This window comes from Eucalyptus grandis, chromosome 6, assembly GCF_016545825.1.
Source record: "Eucalyptus grandis isolate ANBG69807.140 chromosome 6, ASM1654582v1, whole genome shotgun sequence".
In the NCBI taxonomy this organism is placed as follows: Eukaryota; Viridiplantae; Streptophyta; class Magnoliopsida; order Myrtales; family Myrtaceae; genus Eucalyptus; species Eucalyptus grandis.
This window is the reverse complement of record NC_052617.1, coordinates 20,602,704-20,615,391: the sequence shown is the minus strand read 5'-3', so window position 1 is coordinate 20,615,391 and position 12,688 is coordinate 20,602,704. Positions and strand designations below refer to the sequence as shown.

At 44.1% G+C, this 12,688-nt stretch overlaps 2 protein-coding genes across 2 annotated transcripts; both read left to right on the top strand.

The window, feature by feature from the left end:
* The first annotated feature begins 546 nt into the window (after positions 1–546).
* Positions 547–5,828, top strand: LOC104448859 (la-related protein 1B). The gene is made up of 6 exons (XM_010062787.3): positions 547–1,344; positions 1,678–2,281; positions 2,354–2,507; positions 2,607–2,697; positions 4,780–4,851; positions 5,058–5,828. Exons 1-6 carry the CDS (start codon positions 1,204–1,206, stop codon positions 5,298–5,300), a joined length of 1,305 nt encoding a protein of 434 aa, XP_010061089.2. The 5' UTR covers positions 547–1,203; the 3' UTR covers positions 5,301–5,828.
* Positions 5,829–8,867: 3,039 nt separating this feature from the next.
* Positions 8,868–10,999, top strand: LOC104448857 (protein FD). The gene is made up of 3 exons (XM_010062781.3): positions 8,868–9,678; positions 10,075–10,152; positions 10,549–10,999. The coding sequence occupies exons 1-3, from the start codon at positions 9,055–9,057 to the stop codon at positions 10,618–10,620; spliced, it is 774 nt and encodes a 257-aa protein (XP_010061083.1). The 5' UTR covers positions 8,868–9,054; the 3' UTR covers positions 10,621–10,999.
* The last annotated feature ends 1,689 nt before the right edge of the window (positions 11,000–12,688 follow it).

Sequence of the window (12,688 nt, the reverse complement as noted above, 5' to 3'; positions counted from 1 at the left end):
AAGAAGGCACGCAAGAAGATGGATGCGTCGACGCCCTACGCTATCACCCACGACAGAAGGTGCCGGTCTCTCACCATTGACACGACGAACTGCCGAAGCTTTTAGGAGCCCGTTGCGGGGTTTTCGACGATGTAATGGATACTTTGTCGTCTAGTAATCATGCATCGACCATCGAAGAAGGAGAACGGTTACTTCGTCGGTCAAATTAAACAGAGCCTAAAGAGTATTCAATTACGTAAAGTCGTGTAAGTCATAAGATACTGTTATAGATTAACTTTTAATATTGAATTACACCTGGAAGAAGCACGAACAGGATTCAAAGGTCAAAAGCTCCCCCCGTCTAGACCGGCAAGGCAAAGCCGGAGTTAATTAGTTTTAACATATACTAGCGATAATTACGAAAATGGAAAAGCGAAAAAAAGATTAAAAAAAAAAAAAACCCTAAGAAACACAGGCGACACGCGCAGCAGGCAGACGGGAGAGAGAGAGAGAGAGAGAGAGAAAGAGAGAGAGCGCCGAGGGAGGAGGGGGGCACCAGGCTTTTGAGCTTTTGCCACGGGGGTCGGGGTTCGCGTTCGCCGCCGCCGCCGCCGCCGCCGCCGCCGCCGCGCTCTTCTCTCGCTCCTGACGCGCCGCCGAGATCCAGCTCTCCCTTCCCCCGCCACGCGGGAGCCGCCGCGGAAAACCCTAATCCCCTCTAGAGCTTGTTGGGCCTTGGGCTCGAGCTCGAGCCGATTGCTCTCCCACGATGATCTCCATTTCCCCCTGATCGTCATCGCCGCCGCGCCCCGCCGGCTCCGATTCTCCTGCACCGACCCGGCCCACCGATCGCCGCCCCTTAGCCCCCCGGAGAATGGCCGCCTCCGCCGATCCTCCCTCCAGCCACCACTTCCCCCGCGGCTCCGACCCCCCCGCCGGCAGCCCCCGATCGCGCCGCAAGAACCTCCCCTCGCCTCGGTCCCAGGCCTCCCGCCTCGAGGCGGAGGCGACGTCGCCGTGCCCCTCGCCGCCCCCTTGCGGTCGGCGGCGGAGGCGGAGGCGGAGGCGGAGCGGGCGCCGGGGTCCCCGCGGAGGCCGGCGCCGCAGCCCGAGGGCGGCTCGGAGGAGAGCCTCGACTGGAGCGGGGGCAATGTCGTCTCGGTCCAGCCGAGGAAGCCAGCGTGGAACAAGCCGTCGAGCGAGGCCGTCGACGCGGGCCCTGTGATGGGAGATGCGGTGTCCTGGCCGGCGTTGTCGGAGTCGGCGAGGGCTTCTCCCAAATCGCCGAGTGTAGACGCTTCGTCTTCCAAAGCCGTGCCTGTAGAGTCCGTCTCCATTTCGCAGGCTCGCGTGGAAATTCCCTCGGTTAGTTAGCTTGCCCGTCAGTCTTTGTTGTAGCGATTGCTTTATCTTGTTTGTCATCTGTGTCGCTGAAAATCTTGTGGTACGGAAAGGATGAATAGCATTTCGCTGCTTATGATTTAGATGTCGAATTCTCGTGTGCTGTCTAGCTGAGCTTGTCGATTATGGAAAACGGATAAGATTAGATATTCTATGTCTCTGTAATGAGTACGAGATGAACCCTCATTTGATTCCTCAGAATTCGACTTCTGTCATCGGTTGCCTCCTGACTGTATACTATACTATATAGAACTGATTCGTGAACATAACTCATTGCATGTCTTTCATATGGAAAAGGGACCTCCGGTGATGCATTCACCACAGAAGCAAGCTGCCTCCAACAGCCTGAATGCTAACTCAACGTCAAATAATTCACCGACAGCTCGCCAAAAAATTAACAGGCGTGGTGGGGGTGGGAACAGCAACTTTCCCAATGCATATGGGCAGGGTGGTTTTGCTCACCGTCCCATACCACCGCCTCCACCTCCGCCATTACCGCAGTTTCCAATATTCCAAATCGCTTCAAACCCTTATGGAAATTTTATACCACAGATGGCCAATGCGGCTGTAAGAGATCCCACGTACAAGGGCAATAACTGGGACGGAAGACCAGTGAGAGGTTTTGTGTCTCCGCCACATGTTATGACCGATCATCGTAATTCTTCTCGGAGGGGGAATTCTGGGCCTCATCATCGTGGAGACGGTTCACCTCGTAACAGTAATAATAATGGTACCAGGCGCGATAGGGACCGTGGAAATTTCTCAGGTGCTAGAGATGTTAATGTGCACGCTCATAGAGCAAATCCTAGAGGCTTTGTGCGGTCTTCACCTCCGCCACCTACCTCCCCTCAATTTGTTGGTCCACCGCCTGTGAGACCTCTTGTACCTATGAGTTTTCCCGGTAAGCAGAGCCTTATGTTGAAATTTTGGTCTTATCATGTGGTTTCTTGACTAATGTGGCTCTTCGTTTCAGATATATCTCCTCAATTCTATATTCCTGCTTTGCCTGTGGAACCATATAGTGGTGGGCCATTTTTTCCTCCTCCACCATCCACTCCAATGTTTATGCCTGTTTCAGACCCTTCTCTTCCCAGTCACATTGTCCGTCAGATAGAATATTATTTCAGGTTTTTCAGTGGACTTATAATATCCTTAATCAAGCGATTACTGATTTCCTGGTCGACCTACTTTCTTGACCGACATTGTACAATTTTTATTGGTTTCAGTGATGATAACTTGGTTAAGGACGAGTTTTTGAAATCAAATATGGATACTGAAGGATGGGTTCCCATCTCTTTAATAGCAACTTTTCGTCGAGTAAGTTTCTCTAATCTGATTTGACCAACATATACATGTTTTAAGTTCTCATATCGATGCTATGTCATCTGAAACAGTTTTAATTTACAGTAGCTGATGACAGACTATTCGAGATGATATTGTTTTATGATCATTGTAAGAGCGCTCCCGTCCAACAGGGCAACATGACTAACACTCACCATTTTCTGTAATTTCAGCACAGGAATATGAGCTGATTACTCTTTCACCTTTACTAAATTAATATTCATGCCATTTATAAAATATGATGGGTGACGAACATCATTAGGGGTTAGTATGGTTTCAAGGTAGAATTGAGAACTGGAGAAGTAGGCCATTGGAAATTGGTTCGGTTTCAGGTTCTAAGGTATGCAAGGTAGATATCGAGTATCAAAAATTGGGGAACCTATCTTGACAGGTAGGTTTCAGGTGGAAAACTTAGAACTGGAACAAGTCTTTATGTTTTTCTTATTTTATGTTTTTGCGCAATATTACAGTATTTCATGACATCCGATAATGAGTATATAATTTGGAACAATCAGTCTAAGCTTTCATTTTCGGCCTATCGATGAATGGGATTTGTACTAGGTTAATCTTTCATATTCTTCATGTGTTTAAATATGAATTGTGGTCTATGGATTGTAGCAGTGAAGAGTAATCATTAGAGATGATAACTCACTACAATCGTTTAATTAAGAATATGGGTAGAACTTGGGTAGATCCCAAAAGCTGTGATATGGTAGGTTCCAAATTCCAAAATATGCAGGGTAGGTTGTAGATTCTAAGAACTTGGGACAGGTTTCGATGGGTGGGTTCCAGGTGAAAACTTAAACTGACCCTAGAACCACTCACGTCTCAATATTAAGATGGCTTGAGATTTTGGCATGGTATGGTTGATTTAAGGAATCAACTCTAGAAGTCCCATGCATATTCCATTTATATTTAGATCTTGAGAAATCATAATATTCGGAAGGAGGATGATGATCACTTTAAGATATAGATGGTGCAGGTGTGCCCACCGAACGTATTAAGTTGTAAAGTTGGTTCAATAGGACTCATTTTGAGGTGTAAAGGAAGCAATGATAAGCTTGCAGATCATTTCGCTCCAAAAGTGGAAGAAGATATTCAATGTTCTGGGATTATTTGCTTGCATGCCTCTCTTTCTACATGCTGCTTGGGGTTAAACGGTCATGGAGATATTCATGCATGGGGTCAAACAATTCCATCGTATAGGAAGTATCTAATAAAGAGGATGCTGCAGCATACTGAGTTCCCTTATGGTGAGCCTAACTTAGTTGAGTACTTTCAAGAGAATTTATGACAAAACAATAATTCAAAACAAGTAAGTTCTTCCTGACATCACACCTAGAGCTTCTTAAGCATCATAAAGTATGATTTCTTAAGCTCATACTTAAGAGAAAAGTTTTAGAGCGCAATTCCAAAGCAAAGGCTTGATATGTTCAGTAATTTGTCATCTCACTATAGAATAATATCTATGGGCTCTTCGAGAAATTTTACTTCCAGTTGTTGACATAGAAATCTCTAAACAAGAAGTATGATCGTAATAGGAAACTTCTAAAGATGAATTACCATTATCTGACTTAGTTTGCAAAGTATACATCAACTCTTCCTTCTGTAAGATCACTAATTTAACTTGGAGCAGAATCATAGTCCTTTCTAGACTCATTAAAGTTGTGGACCTATGTGAAAGTCCATTATCATCAGAACTTGACATTAGTGAAAATAGCACCATAAATGTGTACTTGTTCAATCTTGTTGGCTACATCAAGGGGAGAAGCCTTCTTTAGGCAGTTGATAATTTATGAAGCCAGTGAACCCTCTCTCTCTCCCTCTCTCTCTCTCATACGCACCTGCGGCACCCATTCATAGAGCATGTTACCCCAATATATCATTTGCACCTTGGTCTTTTCTAATCAGATCATCAATGCATGACTGATTGCTTTTTCTGTTTGCTTTCTTTCCCATGACTTCGGCTCCCCTGAATCTCTTGGTTTCCTTTTTTACTCCTCTGAGTATCCGGCCTCATTGCATTAGATCAAGATCTCTCTGTGACTGTCTTTGCAGGTTACGAACCTCACTAACAGCATCCAGCTTATATTAGAATCCTTGAGAGATTCAACGGTCGTGGAAGTCCAGGTATTTCTGACATTATTAGTTGCAAGTCTATAACATGTCAATGTATTTGATCAGGCTAGGATGACGATATGGTGCTGTTTAGATAATCTTTTTGAAGCTTGTTGAAGAAGTATTTGGTAGTTTAGATGCTGTTTGTCCATATACTGTCTATTTTCATTGGGGCAAAATTGCTAAACCTACAATATTTGCTGTTAAATTAACCGCAGGATAATAAGGTGAGGAGGCAGAATGAATGGGCTAAATGGATATATCGTGGCTCGCCAGCCTCCAGATCATTGAGTGATGAAGAACTTGCTGCTTCTTTCGAAAAGATGACAGCTCAAGAAATCCCTGCTAACCAAAATGATACAACTGGTGAGGCAGACGTGCACCGTGACGCTGTTCCAAGATATTCACCAAAGTCTACTGACCAAGCCCAGCATCCTGACACCGTTGGTACTGACTGTTGATGCACCTGCTCAAGCGTACATCCATTATTCTGTGGAACCACGAAATTTGAAGTAATTTTCATCCCCAGAAGAAAGTGGGGTGAACTCAGTTTGGAAGTATTGAGATGTAAAGATAAAGAGGCCAATGCTGTATAAGGTGGTTTAGCACCTGACTTGTTGGCTTTCCTTCGGTGACACCGACATTGGCTTTCAGTTGTTTTGATGATGGAGATAGTGAAAGCAAAATAAGAGATGCATATGTTGCTAAAGATTCAGACAGTGTAAACGAGGAATAGTTCATACGATTCCCCGGGGTTTTGTACTTCTGGTTTGACCGTTTGTATAGTTTCGTCAAAACGTTGAATGTTGTTCTACCTCGTGTCTATGGGGTCATCGGAATTTGGGGAGCAACTGGAGGTTCTTTCCACCGATACATGTTTGTTTGTGAATCAATAATAACTCCCCGCTAGGAGTGAACAAATGATGTTGCAGTTCTTCTCAGCTGCATGGACTTCGGAGAAGAGATGAATCTTTTGTGTTTGTTGTATTCCTTGGCTCACTTTGTTGCAGGAATTGGCCCTTCCAATCTTTTCAATATTCTTGATGGAGTTGCGTTAGTTGCAGGGTGGTTAACAGAGACATTACATCCTAGACATTAGGTTCTTTCTTCTGATTGACGATGCCCCTGCATATAGTTGATGTCGTTATGAGATGGTTGATCTTTGACAGTCGAGCTACTTCGATGGATTTGTTTGGTCAACAGAGTTTCTAACTTGGCTCGTTTCGGAAAATCTCCGGATTTGTTTTGTGGTTCGGACATTATGACGTGGCCATTCACTGTTTCTTCCGCCTCTCCTCGGCGTCTTTTTTACGTAAACGAAGACGAGGCATAGTTCAGCCTTGAGGTCACTAATGAAGTTCGGGTTCATCGACCCTGTTCGCCCTGTTTTCTGTAAGAGTACTTGACTAGCTGTGCGCGAAACTCGTGTCGCGCGGTTCAGCTCATGTCACACCCGCGAAGGAAATGCCCGATTCTGGAAGTGGCGCCTCTCCCATCAGTTAAGATAAGATTCCACTGCGATCTTTTCACTGTTCACTGTTGAAGAAGGGGCTCCTTCCTATCTAGACCCCCATAAGAATAACCATCTTTTTCAGAGAATATCTGTCGATAGTGCCTGCTCCCTCAGAATACGGTGCCTATAGCCTACTTAGTACCGAGAAATTTCACGGGCTCTTTACCTCTTTCTCAGAGTCCTGAATTGTAAGTTACCAAACACCACGAAGAACTGCCTCCCAGCTCGTATTGCTCTCTCCAATAGGCGAACGCTCGGTGTCTCGCATTCACTGTCCATCCTTTCCATTGTTCTCCCCTGTAATGATTGAGCAACGTTCTTGGTCCTCCAAACAGCAAGATATAAACTATTAGGTTCGTTCAAAAAAAAAAAAAAAAAAAAAACTATTAGGTTGCCCCCACTAACTAGGAGTGATCGATTCCACATTCCTAATTCCATCTGAAATCCGAAATTTACCTGTTTGAAACAAATTCATCATTTTCTTTAATCTAGAATTAACCGTGTATTTTTTGGAATCTAAAACCTACCCCCATCATAAGTTCTACGATCTATTAATATTGAGCAACGTTCTTGGTCCTCCAAACAGCAAGATATAAACTATTAGGTTGCCCCCACTAACTAGGAGTGATCGATTCCACATTCCTAGTTCCATCTGAAATTCAAAATTTACCCGTTCGAAACAAATTCATCATTTTCTTTAATCTTGAATTAATCATATATTTTTTGGAATATAAAACCTACCCCATCATAAATTCTACGGTCTATTAATATTTCACATTTATTATTAATTAAATAATTGCAATGAATGGGATGAGCATCAGTTTAGGGTCAACCCTGGACCTAAACTAGACCGGCCCAACTTGCCGATCCTGGTCCAATTCCCAAGAAGATTGGATCGGTCCTTAGACCTAGAATTCCTAGACTAGTATTGTGTGGGTTAGTTCTTGGTCTTGAGAGTTCAAGGTCGGTCCAATCCAGACCAACCCTGACTATATATATATATATATAAAATATTATTTATAATTTTTTTATATAGAGAAAATTTTAAAATAAACGGCGTTAACAATTTTAAACAGCTATTTAGTGAAGAGTCCTCACGGCGTTCAAAATGATATAAACAGCTTCTTGCGGCGTCCTCATCTAGTATTCATTCTCTTTTATCTTATTTGTCATCTTAGTTTTCAATTTGCCAAAATTGAAAAAAAAACAACTTCTCTGCGTATCACTCAGTATTCGCCTTGATCGCTTTGGGTCACTCATGCTGCTCGTCACTTGATGCTCGCTTAACTTGTTGCTCCCTGCTTAACACTCGATGCTTACTCTGTTAAATGCTCACCCTACTCAACCCTCACCGTTTACCTTTCTTAGTTGACATTGCTCATCATCGAACTCATTAAGTCGGTCCGATCATCGGTTGCCCTTTCAAGATGTACAAAAAATGAAATAAAAATTTATTGGTTGGTCTTTAGTTGGCCTTGAAACCGAACCAAACTCATTAGGTCAGTCCTCAATCGTTTGTTTAAAGAGTATAAAAAATAAAATAAAAAATTATCGATTGATCCCAGGTTGACCTGGAACCGGACCAAACTCACTAGATCGGTCCGATCCTTGGCCCCAAACTTAATAGGGTTGGTCATCGGTCTTAAAAATTGAGGACTAGCACTGTGCAAGTTAATCCTAGGGTTAGGGGTAGATTGGCCGAACCCGGATCATGCTCACCCCTAGCAGTGAATTATCACATTTAATAACAATTCAATAACCATAACTTATATTTAGACACATGAAAAATATAAAAAGTTAACAAAATAAATGTCTTAGTTATAAAAGAGAAGCTTAAACTAGTAGTTCTAGATTATACACGCATCATCAAATGTCATGAAAAATCATAGAATTGTGCAAAGATACAGATGGACAAAAACACAAAAAACTTATTTGAGATCCTAGTTATAAGTTCTAAGTTTCCGCTTTCATCAACTTAGGACCTGGACCCTACCCATCGAAACAAATTCTTAAAATTTTAGAATCTAAAACCTACCTTACATATTTAAGAATTTGAAATTAGATAAGTTATCACTGGTCTGATTTTCAAGTTCTAGTATCTCTCATGGATTCATGTTCACTCCTATCAATAACCATCTTTCCTACATGAGAAAGGAGTAATGGGGAGTTTGATTCCTTATCTTCTTAGGAGCTAGTATTTGGGACGTTTAGTTTCACACGGATTCGACTTTCAGGCTCTATAAAGAAGTGATCCGAAAATCCGAAAGCAAGTTGAAAGGGAGGTTACGACGGACGAAATACAAAAAGAGAAACAAGCGCACGAACCGAGCTTCTCTGCCCGCTTAGGACAAGGTAAGCAGTCACGCTCGGCCCCGGCACGCGCTCAGAGTCGCATACGAAGAATTGCCCGAGAGCGTCCGTGGTACCAACGGATGAGGGTCGCGACCGGCACATTAAGGTACGGGCGACTTCCTCAGTCGCCCGCGGGCAAAAGCATGATTCAAGTGCGTGTTAGCGGGCGGAGGGCCCCTCGTGTTTAGCTAACTCCGTAGCCAGAAAGAAAGTTAAAACAGGTACACCACCCAAAAAAATCAGACAAGACCTCGCATAACCACCCCTTTCCTCTTCCGTCTTCTCCCGTCTCAGGAAGCCTCTCGCGTGGTATTCCTCTGTCTCCTCCTCCTCCTCCTCCTCCTCCGACCATGTCCGCCATGTGGTCAAAACCGTGCCTGAACAAGAACAACGCCAACACCGCCGCCAGCAACGGCAGCAACCCCGAGAACAGCGGCGTCGCGGTCGTTGCCTATTCCTTGTCATCCCCTCTGCCCTTCTCCCCGCTCTCTCCCATCCCCACGGCCTCATCGGCCTCGATCAAGTCCATGGAAGACATCTGGAAGGACATCAACCTCGCCTTCCTCAAGGACACTCCCGGCCACTGCCCGCCCGCCTCCCCCGCGGCCATCTCCACTTCCGTCGACGGCGTCGTCGGCTTGCAGGGCGCCGCCCTCACCAACTTCTTGGCCGGCCCGGCCAGAGATTATTCGCCCCGGGGATCCGCCTTCGGGTCTGACGTCCCGGCCACCAGATTGAGCCTGAACAGCACAGGGCCTGATGATCAGGGCGTTGCTGCTGCGGGACGGGTTCAAGTGCCGTCTGGTCGCCGCCGCGGCGTCGGCCCTGAGGCGCCTCCTTTGGTTACAGGGTTTTCTCCTTTGCGCGTGAAGAGTATCTCCGACATTGGCGGCGGTAGTGACCGGCGCGATCGCAAATTCAAGCGCTCGGTCAAGAACAGAGAGTCCGCTGCGCGTTCCAGAGCTAGAAGACAGGTCTCTCTAATCCTTGAGTGAACTGAGTTTACTAAACGAAGCCAATCAAGTCCGTCACATGTTCACACCGTGTAAAACTTCAAAGAGCACGACTTTCAGTACACGGTCTAGACTATGATCCATTCTGTAGGATACACTATAGCTTGGGGGTGTGTGTGTGGAGGTATGAGTTTTGGAAGCAGTAAAGTTTCATACCATATGTTCATCTGTGTTGAGTCATGAGTTTGCTGGTCTTAGATCTGCTTAACTCCACACTGTCGATTCTGTTTCGAAGGCCTTTTCCTCCAGTTCTTTCCATGTATATGTTTTTCGTTTTTTTTGGGTCGGGCAAGGTTCTATTATAAGCTGTGCTGTCAGGGTTGTGAGTGTCTTCTTTTGGGAAATTTCATGTTTCAGGCGTATACATCGGGGCTGGAGATCGAGATCGCCCATTTGCAGAAAGAGAATGCTAAGCTGAGAAGACAGCAAGAAAAGGTGCTCTCTTTTGTGCACCGAATAAAACTCTGCTGTTGATTGAACGTTGGTTTTCCTTTTTGGCGTTTCCTTATCTGGGGTCCTGTTCGGGCCAGATTGCTGAGTTTCCTTATCTGGGTCACTAGAACAAGAACACTTCCATGTCCATTATTGGCCAGACAAGTCCCGACCTATATGATTTCTCTGGTAATGCCACTCGCGCGACATGTTTTCTAGCGATCATCTACAAAAAAAGATGTGTGGCGAAAACGCCTCTCGGTTGCCACGGTCGTGTGTCAGCCCAGCAAAAACTTGCCTGACCCAATCTTTTTTGACTCAGACACTTAGCATTTCTCTGTCATTACTGTCGTCATGATATTGCCATAATTTGGTGGGCTTGCATCTGTTGTGTTACAGCTCCGCTTGGCACCTCCTCCTGAGATTCCAAAGAAGAAGAGACTCCAGAGGACCTTCACAGCCCCATTTTAAGAAGGCATGGCGCTCTCTCTCTATCATACCCGCACTGCTGCTTTCATGTTGACTCTCGCTGAATATCTCCACACACAGAGAGAGAGAGAGAGAGAGAGAGAGAGAACGGGAAGGTTGAATGGATCTTTTTTACCTCATGGACACATCCCAATCAAGTGGCTGCAGAAAAAGGGCGAGGTACAAGGTTCTAGATACTCGAGAAATGCCCCGGGGGACCCCATGAAGTTTGTTTCTCTCTCTTCTTGACTTAAAAAGAAAAAGTATCTATTCCTCGTCTTTTTTCTTGTTTTGTCCTTTGCGCGCGAGATGCTGATGATGTGGGAAGAAAATTTTACTAATCGATTTGTAAATCAAAGTCCAAATGCTTAGGGTTGTGCTATCTTATGTGTGTTCTATTTTCGTAATCGCGATCGCACCACTCAAACGAAAAAGGGAGCAATTATGAACTCCCCGACTCGAGGGACCGAGGCAATGTGCTGTAGCAATCGAAGGCAAGTCAAAAAGAAAAAGTTTAGACGGCCTCTCCTTTTGCGAATTTGGACCTATAAATTTGTCAGCTTGCTTATGTGATTAACTTTACACGTGTTTCTAACATTGGAAAAAAAAAAAAAAAAAACTGGTTTTGTACCGAGATGAGGACATGTTCGGTCACCAATTCGGGTCACCAATTCGTCACCTCATCTTCTTTTCCAACCTTTTAGCGTTCCTAGGTTATCCCTGCTACCCTTTTTTTATTTTAATTATGGAAAGCAAAATGTAATTCCATATGAGGGAATTACTTACATGACTATCATTAATCCACTATGAAAAGAATAGCATTTTCAGTCCAAAAGAAAATTTAGAAATTATTGTGGAGTTATTTGTTTGAGAATTTGCGGCTCTTAATATAATATCACTCTCACAGTAATTCAAAAAGCAAAGTTCATTTTATATATTATGAAAAGTTCAATTCTTAAAATCAATCGAAAAGTGCATGAGTCGTCCGATTTGACAAGAAAAATGAAAAAATATATAAAACAGGCGGTAATGATAACAGGATAAACCTATTCGTGTAGATGAAATGCATGGTACAAATTCCTTTTCCACAAATTCCTTTTTCCAAGGTTATCAAGTCCAAACGTGCATCTCTTCTACTCCCTTTTCACTGCTCAATCCCCTATTGACAACGCCAACAACTATGCTAGCATCACACCTCCGCGTTGCCATCACAGTGACCTCCGACGGTTCACGATCCCTTGCCAGCGCCATCGGGTGACCGTGTCGGAGTTCACTCTCTTTTTCGCCTACAACCACAGGTCGTTGGGGCTCCATGACGCCGGCGTCAAGCTTGTAGCCTATAGCAAATCGTGGCATTTTGTGAATTGACCCTGCCTAGTCGTTGTCAATGGACCTACAGATTTGGAGGTAATGCTTAGGCCTTAACGATGATGAAGGCTAGATCTTGACCTAGTAGCATATTACTTTTGGGAGTGGGGATAGCGAGATGATGATTCACCCAAAATATCTTAAATTCATTATATATTTACCGATTCAATTTTAATTTTTTTAATTTTATCAAATTAACTTTAAATCTTTTTACTTCTTGCTAATTGAGTCCATCCAATCAATTTTGATCGGAAATAGCTGACTTTAATAATTTTTAATAATTTTTAATATTTTAAAAAAATCTGATTTTTCTCCTCTTTTTTTTTTTTTTTTCTCTTTTTCTCTTTCATTTCCACTTTGTTCTTCTTTTGTCAATGGTCAATCACCGGCCAAAGGTGATGACCAGCTAGGCGAGACCCGATAAAGGTCAGCCGACACTCACTCAGGCAAGGCTGAACATCGCCCAAGCCTAAGCGAGGCCAACCCTTGCCAAGCCTTGCCTAGGCGAGGGCTCCCCTTGTCGAGGCTTGCCCTTGCCCAGCCGAGCCTCCCGTGGTAGGCAATTCTAGCCCGACGGCTATGGCTAATGGCTAGCCACTAGTAAAAGGAAGAAGAAAGTGGAAAAATAAAAAATAAAAAAAAAAAAAAAGATGTACTAAAATTTTCAAAAAAATATAAAAAAGTTATTAAAATTATCCACGCC